Here is a 13459-nt window from a genome sequence, read left to right as displayed (position 1 = left end):
CAAATATAAAATAGATAGCTAGTGGGAAGCAGCAGCATAGCACAGGGAGATCAACTCGGTGCTTTGTGACGACCTAGAGGGGTGGAATAGGGAGCGTGGGAGGGAGGCTCAAGAGGGAGGGGATATGAGGATATATGCATACATATGGCTGATTCACTTTGTTGTACAAGAGAAACTAACACAGTATTGTGAAGCAATTTTACTCCAATAAAGATGTATTGAAAAAAAAAAAAAAAACAACACAACCACATCGACCTCATCCTTTTGAGAGCAACCTCTTTATGTTCTAAGCTGATGATAAGCCACAGTTAAAAAAAAAAAAAAAAAAAAGTACGAGTCCCCCTAATTATCTTCACTAAGTCTAAAGAACAAACTAGCCTATGCTACATACGTACTGTCACTGCTGTCCCCCCAACACTATTCAGAGTTTTATCTACCTTTTCTTTCCTCTCCGTTTTACATGCTGGGAGAGAGAATTTTAAAAGTAGTGGTTGAATCATCTGATGTTCTTTAATTGCAACTGTTATACTCCCTAGTTACACATTACAGTAACCTGGGAAGCTTTGAAAATTTACCTATTCTAGATGCCATTAAATCATATTTTCTGGTGTTGGGGAGGCAGAATGCCCCAAACAAAGTAAAAGAGTTTATATATAATATGAGGTGATTAATATGTTAAAATGCAAAGGAAAAGTGAGTTCATAGAAGGTAGTGATTATTGTTAGCTGAAGTTTTAAAATAACATAGGTGGAGTTGGGGCTTGAGTTAGAACATTCAAATAATATCCTAGGTGGAGGCCTAAGGAGAGAGCTTGATGGAAGGAAAAATTATGAACTATGCCTGAGACTCCAAATGAACTCAAATTGGTTGGGGAAGAGTGATGAGACAAGCCTGGATAGTTTTAATATTCATTTGGGAAGCAATGGAAATTGATATTATATAACCAGGTAAAACCAGATGATGGAGATGCTTGAATAGAAGGCTGAGGGTTCATCCTGTAGTTAAAATGGTTTTCATCAGAGAGGAAGGGAAAGGGATTAGAGAGAGAGAACAGCATCCAAAACTCTCGGGGGTCTTGAGGGTGCCCAGTCATAGTCCTGCTGCTTTCTGCAGCAGGTTTGATGATTTGGAGCTATCATTCTTCTCTCGATACATATCTTTCTCATTGCTCATTACCTAATGCTCATATCCCTGATACCTAGATTGTATGTGCAACTATTGGAATGTGTTTGCATTTATGGAATATGTCTGTAGTATTATTCATTGTACATCTCCTAACAGCAACTCACAAAATTTAAGTAGTTTCACAATGGTAATGCGCTCTACTCTAGTTACATAGTCTTGCATAAATCACCTAACCCCTTCAGTCTTGGTCTTTTCATTTATGCAACAAAGAGACAAGTCTAGGTATTTTCTAATCTTATGTATAGAACTAACATCACATACATTTCTTATGATTATTCTCAGCCATACAAAGGATAACGTTTGTAACTGGGACTGTTTCTTAACCATTTTCCCCCACTAGGTTTGGGCACACTATTATTTAAATAAAGAAGTGTACATCTTTCATTTTTTTCTGATCAATTCAATAAAAATAACGTTTGACAAGAAGGAAAGAATATTGATCTCATTTATTTTCGTTCTTTAGAACCGATGAATGAAGGCAAATAATACAATTGTAGGCTAATAAACTATACTGACATAAATATTTAAGACAAGTAAAGGAAATCATCAGATTCCATGTCATTTATACATAAAGTTTACAGAGCAAATAGTTAACCTTTAAAAGATTTTAATATATACTCCAAAATGGACAATTTAGGAATACATAATTATATAACATCGATTCTGTTAGATATGTGAATGTATATTTTTTTGTTTTCCGTAAAATAGTTTCATGCTTATAAAAGTCACCCTAAGTCAACATGGGACAAAGAGAACAACATACAGTAGAAATAAACCAAGTATTAAATAGGATATAAGTAAGGAAAATATTATAAAGCAGTTACATTGTTGACACAAAAGAAAAAAATAAATTCACTTTTCTATTACTTAAAGGTAATTCACAATCATTTCCAGGAATTCTGTGAGAATTTAAGGCCATTTTTTCTAAAGATATGTTTTAATTTAGACACATCTGTCATTCTTGTCATAAAACTGCAATTCTTATAAAAACTGTACATGCAAAAACTCTTCACAATTAATTGTGGATAGGCAGATCAGTCAGTATATAGGAGTGGGTTATTTCACAAATGTGTTGTGCACTAAGTCACATGGTTGTGTATATTTAACTGGGAATTTCGCGAAAAACTTCCAGCCTGTGCACCCTGCGTGGCAACTTGGAAAGGAATTCAAATCAAGAGAGCCAGTATCCTTTTGACTTAAAATATCTAGACAAGGTACAATGAAATAGAAAGTTTAAAACATCTGCTACATGGTTCACAATCAAATATTCTGGATTTTAGTCTTTCTACATAGTATTGTAATATAAAGATGCTACTTTTTTAAAAAATTAATAGCTACTTTATTTATTTATTTTATTTTTGGCTGTGTTGGGTCTTCATTTCGTGCGAGGGCTTTCTCTAGTTGCAGCAAGCGCGGGCCACTCTTCATCGCGGTGTGGGGGCCACCCTTCATCGCGGTGTGCGAGCCTTTCACTATCGCGGCCCCTCCCGTTGCGGGGCACAGGCTCCAGACGCGCAGGCTCAGCAGCTGTGGCTCACGGGCCCAGTTGCTCCGCGGCATGTGGGATCTTCCCAGACCAGGGCTCGAACCCGTGTCCCCTGCATTAGCAGGCAGATTCTCAACCACTGCGCCACCAGGGAAGCCCAAAGATGTTACTTTTTACACAAAGTATTTTCTGTGCATTTACAGTTCACGATGTTTGACTTTTTTTATTATTTCTACTTAGCATTACAAAACATAAACAAATTGCAGTCTAAATTTAGAACTCAAACTTCATGAAAAATGCATGTTCTTTCAGAATACACATCTGCTAAGTGTAAACTCCCATACTTGGCAAATGGCACAGAGGAACTGATTACTAAGCAGATGCAGCTTCATAAGACAATTCACTTACTGAGAAATATGAAAGTATCTTTACCTTCCCTTGCTTGCAATTGCATTTGTCCAGACAGTCATTCGAAGAGATATTGCTCTTGTGATTATAGCTATTGCAATTTAGAAGACAAAGGATTCAATATTCAAAACTTGTATTCTTAAGAACAGTTATAAAAGTATTAGAATTTAAAAAGTAGTAACATGTAAACATTGATATAGAGAGACTGCTTTCCTATATACATAGCAGTCAAGGACAATATTTGAGTTAAAAACACAGGTTGTGCTTTTTCCCAACAGTACATTGGAAATTAGCTGTTTTTGTCCAAAAAACATTTAAAGATTCAGAGAAGACATCCATATTTTGCTTCAAGCATTTAAACAATTTTTCTGTTGCTCATGCAACAACCGTATTTACAGTTTTGGTTTAGGAAGATAATAAATTTTGGATCCAAGAAAGCATACAAACCAATACTGCTGAAACCAAACTGAGAAAAGTATCTCATTCCCTGGTTCCTTATAGAGCACCAGGAGAAAAGCATAGACTCAGCAGTTCTAACTGAAGTATAGTTACATTAGCATTTCGGAGCACAGTCATATTTGAGTATGTAACACATGTGTAGGTGGGGTGTACGGGGGAGGTGCAGGTGATGGCTTGATCCCTCTGGTCCTCATGTAGGAGAGAAACTGCTCTGGGATCTCCGCTAGGACATCTTTAGCTAATCTAGCCATGCTGAGTATGTGGTTTCCGCTTCTGTCAATATAATCCCTGAATGGCACAAACTAAATCAGAGGTGAAAGAAAGTAATTTAGCAGACCTTAGCATGTTATTTAAATAAATTTAAAAAATAGAAACAAAAACCAACATATGTAAACATTTGGTTGTAGGAGAATCAGAGAAGCCTGGAATAATGGTGAAATGCATGATAATAACTATGCATTTTAAAGATATTTGATTTATTACAAATAGCTCTAACAGTGACCACGACTTTCTAATATATACTTTATCTAAAAAGGGATGTAATCCTTATCTATGTTTTTCCCGGCAATAACTCTTGTCTCCGGGTCCTGATACACCCATCATGTTGCTACATGTATTCTGCAGTTTTGAGTTCGACACCTAATTGGATGGAGCATTATCCTCTTCAGGGCTCAGTTTCTTGTCAAATGGAATTAATGCGTGCTTAATTCAGCTTTCAATGTAGAAGTATTACTCAAATCAGGGTTAAAAATAATAAATATTGTTAAAGAGTCCTAAACACATGTAAAGTGTTTTTAATTATATTACTAGACCATCAAATCACATGGACAATGAATATAAAATTTACACAGTTCACATTAGTAGGTACCCGAAATATTCAGTACATTGAATCTTGCCCCAAATGTTTGTTTTTTATATCTGTTATTTGGAAAGGCAAAAAATAAACAACCAAAAACCCTCAGCGTAAGATTTTGGTATACTTCTTATTGAAATATCATCAAATATCAATATTCTTATTTTTACATTACATAAAAATTATTGTTCTATCTTTGTATAAACAATCATGTGAGAATCCTTATCACTGAATACTCTGGCAATAGATTGCCTGATTCCATTCTCATTTATAATGGTTACTTAATAAACACTGTGCTGTTTGAGGGCATTAGTTCAATTTCCTCTTACAGACATCATGATTCTTGAAAGCAACTGGGAATGATTATAACTGTTAATGTTGTGATAGTTTGGGGACACAGTAATTTTAGGTCTTGGAGAAAAGGCACAGTGAAGACATTTCAGGAGGTTGTACAATTTTCAAATATAATATTTTAAAGTTTATATTAAATCATTTTTTCCTCTGGAGAAACAGTGTTCACACTCTCATCTCATACTGTAACGTAACTGTTTTAAATTTATTTTGAAAAATTTACTTTTGATTTAAGCAGTTACTCAAGATGTGCCTTCAGAAAATTAACTTTTATTAGGAAGCAGACTTTAAACCACTCAGGTTGCGATAAAGCAGGTTAAAATGTTAAGAAATCAAATAGCAAATGTAATACCATTTATGCAGTGAAAGCAGTCTCTTTTAAGGAAGAGCAGAAAAGTACTCCTTTCTTTTTAAAATAAGGCACCCTATAGACAGAAGAATACCCATATGACCATAATTTTACCCTGTCTTGATACCAGGTGGAAAACAGCACAACTTTTAGAAAAATGTGTTAGAGAGGTGACAAATCTTTCTCTTACCTTAAAGGTAGCTAAGTAAGGGTAAGAAAAAACTAACAGACTGAATATAATCTTCAGCTGAGAAGAGAAATAGGAGGGATATGAACATTTGTGAAGTCATATTATCTGACTTGGACAAGACCTGACAAAGAGGTGCAAACAAAGTTAGGTTTATTTTTCTCTCTGAAACTATAATTAGAAAGGTGAGAAAATAAGAACCAACATAGTGAAGGATTAATAGAAAAAGATCTCTAATTTCAGCTATAGCTTATTTCATTCTTATTTTAAAAGGCATAGTATTTTAAAGAAAATTAGTAATGATATGGTTAGTATATACGTAATTACTTTTAAAATTTTAATTATTTTTTAACACCTTTATTGGAGTATAATTGCTTTACAATGGTGTGTTAGTTTCTGCTTTATAACAAAGTGAATCAGCTATACATATACATAATTATCTTTTAAACTATTTGTTAGGAGATCAGTTTTTGAAGAATCTATAGCTAATACCTACATTTCAGGGAAATGGCGACACTCTAGCAGATAGCTGATACTTCTCTAGGGAAGGGGGATATTATACCTGCTGTGTTTTTCCTTTACCTCAACTTTGTTCTTATATTTACTTTTATTTTGGTCTTTTCTCTTAGACCATGGTAATTAAATTCAATTATGTTTTTACTCCCTATTCTCACAAACTCTGGAATTAGACTTCCCAGGTTCAGACGCTGGTTCTGCTGCTTATTAGCTGTGTGGTCTTGGACAAGTTACTACTCTGACTCAGTTTCCTCTTCTATAAAATGAGGATAATAATAATAATGCCTACTTCATTAGGTTGTTGTATTAAATAAGTCAACACATAAGTGCATAAAATAGTGTTCAATTCATAATATGTATAGTATGATAGTTATTATTATTATTCTTCATTAATTTATAAATTTATATATACAATATAAATATGAAACTTTTCTTTCTAGTCTTTTGTTTACATTCATATCAAACTTTAAATATTTTTATCAATTTTTTTATCTCTTTCAAACTTAGGTACCAGTATTATAATCTAAAACTGTAATTCCTGACCTTTTTGTTATTTTAAAACACCTGTTTTTTCACCTTTCCAGCAAATGCTATAGGATGTGTTAAATTTTTTATTGAAGTAAATATAAATTCATTTTTAAGAATGTTATGATACTCCGGAATGTCAAAACTAAGATTCATAATCACTGTTCTCATAATACATACAGTTCTACTCATCTTTAAAACATGTTCATAAACAATGGGTAACAAAGAAATCTTAGTTTTCAGCCAAGGAAGGAAGTATATATCTCATTTAACTTACATTTGCTAAATGCAGGCACAGATTCTGATACGTCCCTTGAGTATTAAGGGACCTTGCCCCTGGGTTAAGAGTAACTGTTATAGCAAGTGATATTATCAACAGGAGCATCTCTTATCCCACATGTGTGTTGGAAGCAGAGAAAAAGATGTTGAGAATCTTCTACTCACTAACCTAAATTATCTAATCCTTTTCCAAAGAAATATTCATCTCTTCAGTAAAGTCATGAGGTACTTCCCTAAGTGAGAGATGAAAATGACAAGTGACTCTGTTTCCTTTACCTCTTATTAATGTTAAATCTTACACTTTTGAGGACAAAAATATATTCTCTTTCTTTTTGGACTCTTGCTGATATCCTTCTATAGTAACAATTTTCCACTCAACTTCTCAGACCCCTCTGTTTATTGTCCCTTTTAATCACTCATTTCTGATCACTGCACCTGGGGACCTCCTGTTCAAAATAACACTCACATTTGTGAATGTATGTTGATCACTGACTATTACCACTAATTAACTTGGACCCTTAAACTGTTCAGGTTAGAGGAACAAATCAATTTTTACTTTGCACTAATTTATCCCATTCATATGAAGAATACAAATAAATGCATTCTGTTCAGTTGAAATACACCATTTCCTTGACACGCTACATCTTTCTTTTAGCATCTATCCTGTACAAGGAAAATGTTCTATGTTGTTGCTCTAACAGCTAGCTTTGCCTATTTGTGAAAAAAGTTTGAATCAGTTTGGGCAAATGAGCTTTTAGTTGTGGTTCTGCTCAATTTTATTTGATTTTTCCTACTTTGCAGAGCTCCATTAGTGATTTTCAAGTCTAAACCTTGAAGGTAATTATTCTCCTTTTAATGAAAGATATGATTTAAATATAATTTTTAAGGGAATGATAGGCTGGACAGCAGCTGAATGCAGCCAGGAGAAATGATATTGCATTATATACAATGGCCAATCCACAGCACAAGCAAGCAAACAAACAAATGGAAAGCCTTTACATATATTGATTTAAAAAAATAATTCATTTAAGTTTTAGAATAACAACCATAGAATCTCTTCCTGCATACTGTTTATATTATAGTCATATGAGAGTGAATCTTGAGGCAATGAACATAATCACACATAAGACTGACTACAGTGTCATATGTCAAGGTACAGCTACTATGAAACAGTGACATAAAAATGCCTTCCCACTGGACTATGCCAACATACTAACTAATAATAATAACTGAAATTGATATTAATGCATTTATTGAGCAATTGGTATGTGAGAGGCCTTCTGCTAAATGATTTAGTACAACATCTCATTCAGTTTCTTACAAAGCGAAAAGGTAAGAGAGCCTAAATAGACCCTATTTTCTGATATTATTTTAGCCAGCAGTGTTTATAGCATTGATTATGATGGCTTAGATATTTCCTGGTGATAGGAAGATTGACAATATTTTTCTTGGTGTGCCCTTGCAACCCCAATATTATAAATATTCAAGAATATTTATATTCTTAAAAATAACTCATTTAAAAAATGTTTTAGTAAATGGTAGGACCAGGAAACCTGTAATGGTGGAATGTTTTAAAATTTTATTCAAGGTGAGAGAAAAAATGCTAATTCTTCTTGAACACAATGTGATATATAAATGTTTACCCTGGGAACTATTTTTAAAAGATCAATCACCATTTAGGAACTTTTCCATGAAATTAGAAAAGGGTGCATCAAATATCCTTAACTAAATATAGCCATGTAAGTCAAGGTGTCACTGTCATTCAGGAGGCTACTAATTCTCTGGGAAGATTTTAGGTTCCTGTTAGTATCTGTGAGATCTCATGACTCTCTCAGTTCAACTTTACATGGTAGAATCCCTTGAGTGTTTAGCTATATCCTCAGGTGTCTTCAAAATCTTTGGTGATCTCAGTGTCACTTTATGGTGATAGACTAGTCTCAAGATTCTGACTTTCAATGAGAGGAAATATATAATTATATATATATATGTATATGTGTGTGTGTTTTTATGTATCTTATACTGATAAGTAACAAAGTATTTTCATGTCTGTTACTTCATCTGAGACTCACAACATCATGGAAAGAGCAAAGATAAAAGAATGGAGAGTCTGGAGGTAATGAAAGAAAGGCTCAAGGGAGATTTACTGACTTGTTCAAGATCATAGATCTGAGTCCTATCTCACTATTCTTTCCAATGTAGCATATCCAATTAGAGATGAAATACTTTCATGATCAAGGGAATTTTTGTTTTATAAATAAAATAACCAACAACTGTTGGTTGTCACTAACATAACATGTTAATCCTCTTAAAGTGAATCTTAATGATGTGAGCAATCTTAACTACCTTTTAAGGGAGAGAGTAATACCAGTTTCCCTTAAGCATCATTTAAATGATACTATGAGATATGAAGCTGTCTCTTTTAACTTGGTAAAAATGCATTACAACAGCAACATAATACATTTTAAAGGACTTCAAATTCATACTTCCATGCAGTAATTTGATTTTTTGGTTACTGTGAACTAGACATTATGGAGAGATTTTTAGAAAAAGTGTAATTACTTGGACTTATAATTATGCTAATCAGCATAAGGTGAATAATCGTGTGTCTAATTATAAAAAACAAAACATCGTGGGATTCTTAAATAGATGACCACATCACCACGTTCCCTTTCTCAGCTGCTTTTAAACGAATTATTCATGTGTGTGTGCTTTTTACGTTACCAAGAACATGAGGTTAAAATGTTAACATTTTAATGTTAATATTTAAACATTAGGTTTAAATAATATTTAATTACCTTCTTAAAAAACTGTTATACAGATGTTTCTATTTTAAAACTTAATTTTGCTGACTGATGAAGAAGAATGCTTTTTTATCTTTGTCAAGATTAATCTTTATAATATATTTACAGATTATTTTATATTATTCTCCCTCTCTAATTTTTTAAAATTATTTTTGTTGTATTTTACTGAGTTCTATTTCAGTCATGTATTTTATATATATTATCTGATAAAATCTTTAAACAATGCCAGAACACTGAAATCTAGAAAGCTTATCCAAGTTATCACAGTGGACAATCCAGGATTTGAACCAAATTCTCTTGCATTCCAAATTAGATTATCTTAATGACTGTATTATGGGTGAATATATAGATTATTATTTAGGAGATAATATTGAATTCCATTGTTTGCTCCTTTAAGTGCTCAAATTGTACTGAGAACTTTCCTTTCCTATTTAGTCTTCCCTTCACAGTCTTTTTTTGCTTCTGACATCCTAAAAGATATGAAGACTCTAAAGTATGCAGAAATTTAGTTGATTTAACTCCTTTGTTTCACTTATAAATATTAACTGCATTTTTTTCTTTCTATTCACTCCCAGAATAGTAGGCTTTAGTTAAGTATTTTTCTTGATTCTAATAGAATTATGAATCATATATATGTCTATATATCTATATAGAGAGATATATAATCTATTATTATGTTATATTTTATTATAGTATTATACATATTATATGTTACCATGTATTATATTAATATTATTATTTATATATTTTATATAATTTTTGTATTTATATATAATTATAAGATCTATTTTTCCACTTTTCTAACCATAAGCTATGGGGGAAATAGAAAAAAATCTACATTTTTGGTTTGTTTCTACTAAGTTTACTTACACTGAATATGCATCACCTGTCTTAAAATATATTTAATCTTTATTGAGGGCTAAGTAATAAATAGATAAGCATCATTAAAAGCCTGTTATGTTTCTAGCTTTTAATTTTAGTAAAAATCTCAATGATATTTTCTGGTAATAATAAAGTAGGAAAAGACACTTATTAACAATTCTACTTCATATATGGTGAACATGAAGTATGGGGGAAAGTAATTTGGTGCTTATTCTAGGCCATTACTTAACATGCATTTTATAGAGAATCAACTGCCTCAATCAAACAGAACCTGAGACTCTTGATTTCAATTTAAGCTCTTCATTTACAAATCAGAGATGACATGGGCTCTTCACAATGAACAAAATAAATAATTTTCATTAAATTGCTTACCTGCACAATGTCCCTTTCAGCATATTTTCCTCTGGAGGAAACTCTTACATCATCTCCATCCAATTCAACCATTGCTTGAAAATAAAATAGGATCATTTATTCAGTGCATTTTAGCTAAATACTATAACAAATGTAGGCAATAATGAAATCAAGATGTATGAAATAACAATATGTCCTATGTTAAAGGCGGAAAGCTTGTTGATCCTTTCATCTCCTCGGTGATTTCTTCCACAAAACTTAACTGAGTGCAAATTTTACAAGTGGAGAAAGCAAGCTCAGACCTCATGTGACACTTTGAAAGATGAGGAGAGCCTATGCAGTGTAGAAGTTTTTAGGTACATCTCCCCATTCTATAGATCCTTAACTCTGGATTACATGCTTACATGACTGATTCGGCAAGTGATGCTAATTCATTCAATTTTAATTTTTTCTTTCTAATTTAAGAAACTAGGCACTAATCATTATAGAACTTCCAATAACAATTTGAACTTTATTCTCTTTGAAACTACACAAAGCTATATAATCATATTGTCTGTAATCTTTTTATGAATAGATTTAAAAACAAAAAGGCATTTGCTCTGCTCTTATAGTGATTGGATAAAGCATGAAATTTCTGAAGTATGATTTTTTTGTTGATTAAAAATAATTTCAACATTACATAGATCAACTGGTATTTGGGAATACTGTGATATAACGGGACAGCTGGTATACAATAATGTTATGCTGCAATTAAGAACATTTTCCAGAGTTTAATGTTTCAGTGAGAATTCTCTAAATAACTAATTACATGAGGAATGCTAATTTGTACTTAAAGTATATTCTCCTACTAATAATCCATTTTGTATGCACATGATATTCACCAGACTCCGGAGAGCCACTTGCAATTGTTTGCTTTGTCATCTTCTAAAAAATATTAGAATACAATCCTCACCTTTTCACTATTTTCTTCAGTGCTTGGATAATGTATTTGGGTTAAAGACATTTTACTTTTTTTCCTATTTTATTTTTTTTGATTGAGGTATAATTGACAAATAACATTATATTATTTTTAGCTATATAACATAATGATTCGCTACTTGTATATATTGTGAAATGATCACCACAATGAGTCTAGTTGACCATACATAATTACAATTTTTTTTCTTCTGATGAGAACTTTTAAGATCTATTCTCTTAGCAACCTTCATATATGCAATACAGTATTAACTATACTAACCACACTGTACATTACATTCGTGTGACATACTTATTTTAAAACTGGAAGTTTGTACCTTTTGACTTCCCTCACCCATTTCACCCACCTCCAATGCTGGCAAGCCTCTGGCAACCACCAATCTGTTTTCTATATCTATAAGCTTGTTTTTTTTTAAAAACAGGTTTTAAGTTTTACTTTTCTACACATGTTTAGAAATCAATGTCTGGGCTGAAACATTGCCAGTACACATAATTGTTAGTGAGCCATCATCCAATAATCTCCTTAGATATATAATATATGTCATAATTTAGTAACATGTAAATTACCAATAATAAGGTAATCAACTTATTCAAAATACAAAAGAACTATTTTTTTTCTCTCCTACTTATTAGGGATTTAAATAGGAAAATTCATTATACTCAAATATTTTCAATAGTTAATTCATTTTTTTGGTCTAAGTTTGTTTTCAAAATTTTCATATTACTTTGAGACATAAATGTACATTGATAGTGACATGCCAGCAATTGGAGAATCTTCTCCTTTATTATCTATATTTGCTAATAACTCCTAACAATTACCCTATACTCACTCTAAAATGGGAAACAAAAATTAGATGATAATCTGGGCCTCACCTTCCACAATCCTCTACAATCTCCATTGGCCTTTGTAAGTGTTTTATTTCAATTAAAGAAAGTGACAGTTATTCAGGCAATAGTGTATTAGAATGAGATCCTATAAAATATCTCCCACTTTTCAGTATGTCCTTTGAGTTAAAAGGCTATGGGTAGCAGAATTGGAGGCTACACTTTTGAGAGCAAGAAGAAAAGAAATGGCATAAACGTGGTGGAAGGGAAATGTTCACTCTTCAGTTTTTCAGATCATCTAGTCTTCAAGGAGCCTGAAATTGTAAGCACAGGTTCCCCATCAGTACCCGTCTCTGGAAAAAAGATATATAAGGTACAGACCTGTATTTCTTTCTAGCCTTGGGAGACAAAATCATATTAGAATCCCTTATAGTTCTCTCCCTTTCCTAACTTGTATCAAAGCAGTTAACCAGATGCTACTTTAATTTGACTTTTTGCCTTTTAAGGATAAAGAAATCCTGCTTTGAGAAATTATACAGAAAGTTTTAAATTGTTCTCACTGAAATAAAGAAACAAGACATTTAAATACTCATGAATCTAGTAGTTTATTTATATTTCCTCTACCTTCAAAGAATGAATGGCAAAATGCTGCATTTCTTGCCTATGCAAACCTCCTGGTTATGTTATGTGTAGATGTTGGATTATGTGGTTAACTGATAAAATATGCAAGTTTTATTTCAGTCTTTATGTCAATTTATGTGTGCTATTTAAACTTACTTATCGTAGATTTGGAAGTGCCTAGAAAAAGGCTCTTCTGATAGGATAGCAGCAACTTGAATATAAGTCAGAAATTTTCTCCCAGCAGGGTGAAAGCAGAAATCAGGTGTTTCAGGACCCTAATTCCCTGTTCACAGGTTTGCCAGAGGAAAATTTCACTTTAATTCCCAGGAGGGAATTCTATGGGAAGGCAACTTCCCTCTTTGTCTATAATCTTTGCTCACTTTTCCTCATGAAAAGAGGAGGGATT

At 32.5% G+C, this 13459-nt stretch overlaps 1 protein-coding gene across 1 annotated transcript in view; it reads right to left on the bottom strand.

The window, feature by feature from the left end:
- Positions 1-1658: 1658 nt before the first annotated feature.
- The window catches only part of CPNE8 (copine 8), a 294950-nt gene continuing 283149 nt past the window's right edge, over positions 1659-13459 (bottom strand). Inside the window, exons 17-18 of the mRNA XM_057557551.1 lie at positions 10654-10727; positions 1659-3840 (exon numbers count right to left, since the gene is read on the bottom strand). Of these exons, the coding sequence (XP_057413534.1) occupies positions 3652-3840; positions 10654-10727 (263 nt within the window). The 3' untranslated portion in view covers positions 1659-3651. The remainder of the gene's footprint in view (positions 3841-10653; positions 10728-13459) is intronic.

This window comes from Balaenoptera acutorostrata, chromosome 11 (genome assembly GCF_949987535.1).
Source record: "Balaenoptera acutorostrata chromosome 11, mBalAcu1.1, whole genome shotgun sequence".
Classification (NCBI taxonomy): domain Eukaryota; kingdom Metazoa; phylum Chordata; class Mammalia; order Artiodactyla; family Balaenopteridae; genus Balaenoptera; species Balaenoptera acutorostrata.
Note: the sequence above shows the minus strand (reverse complement) of the source record. Positions and strands in the feature narration are given on the sequence as shown.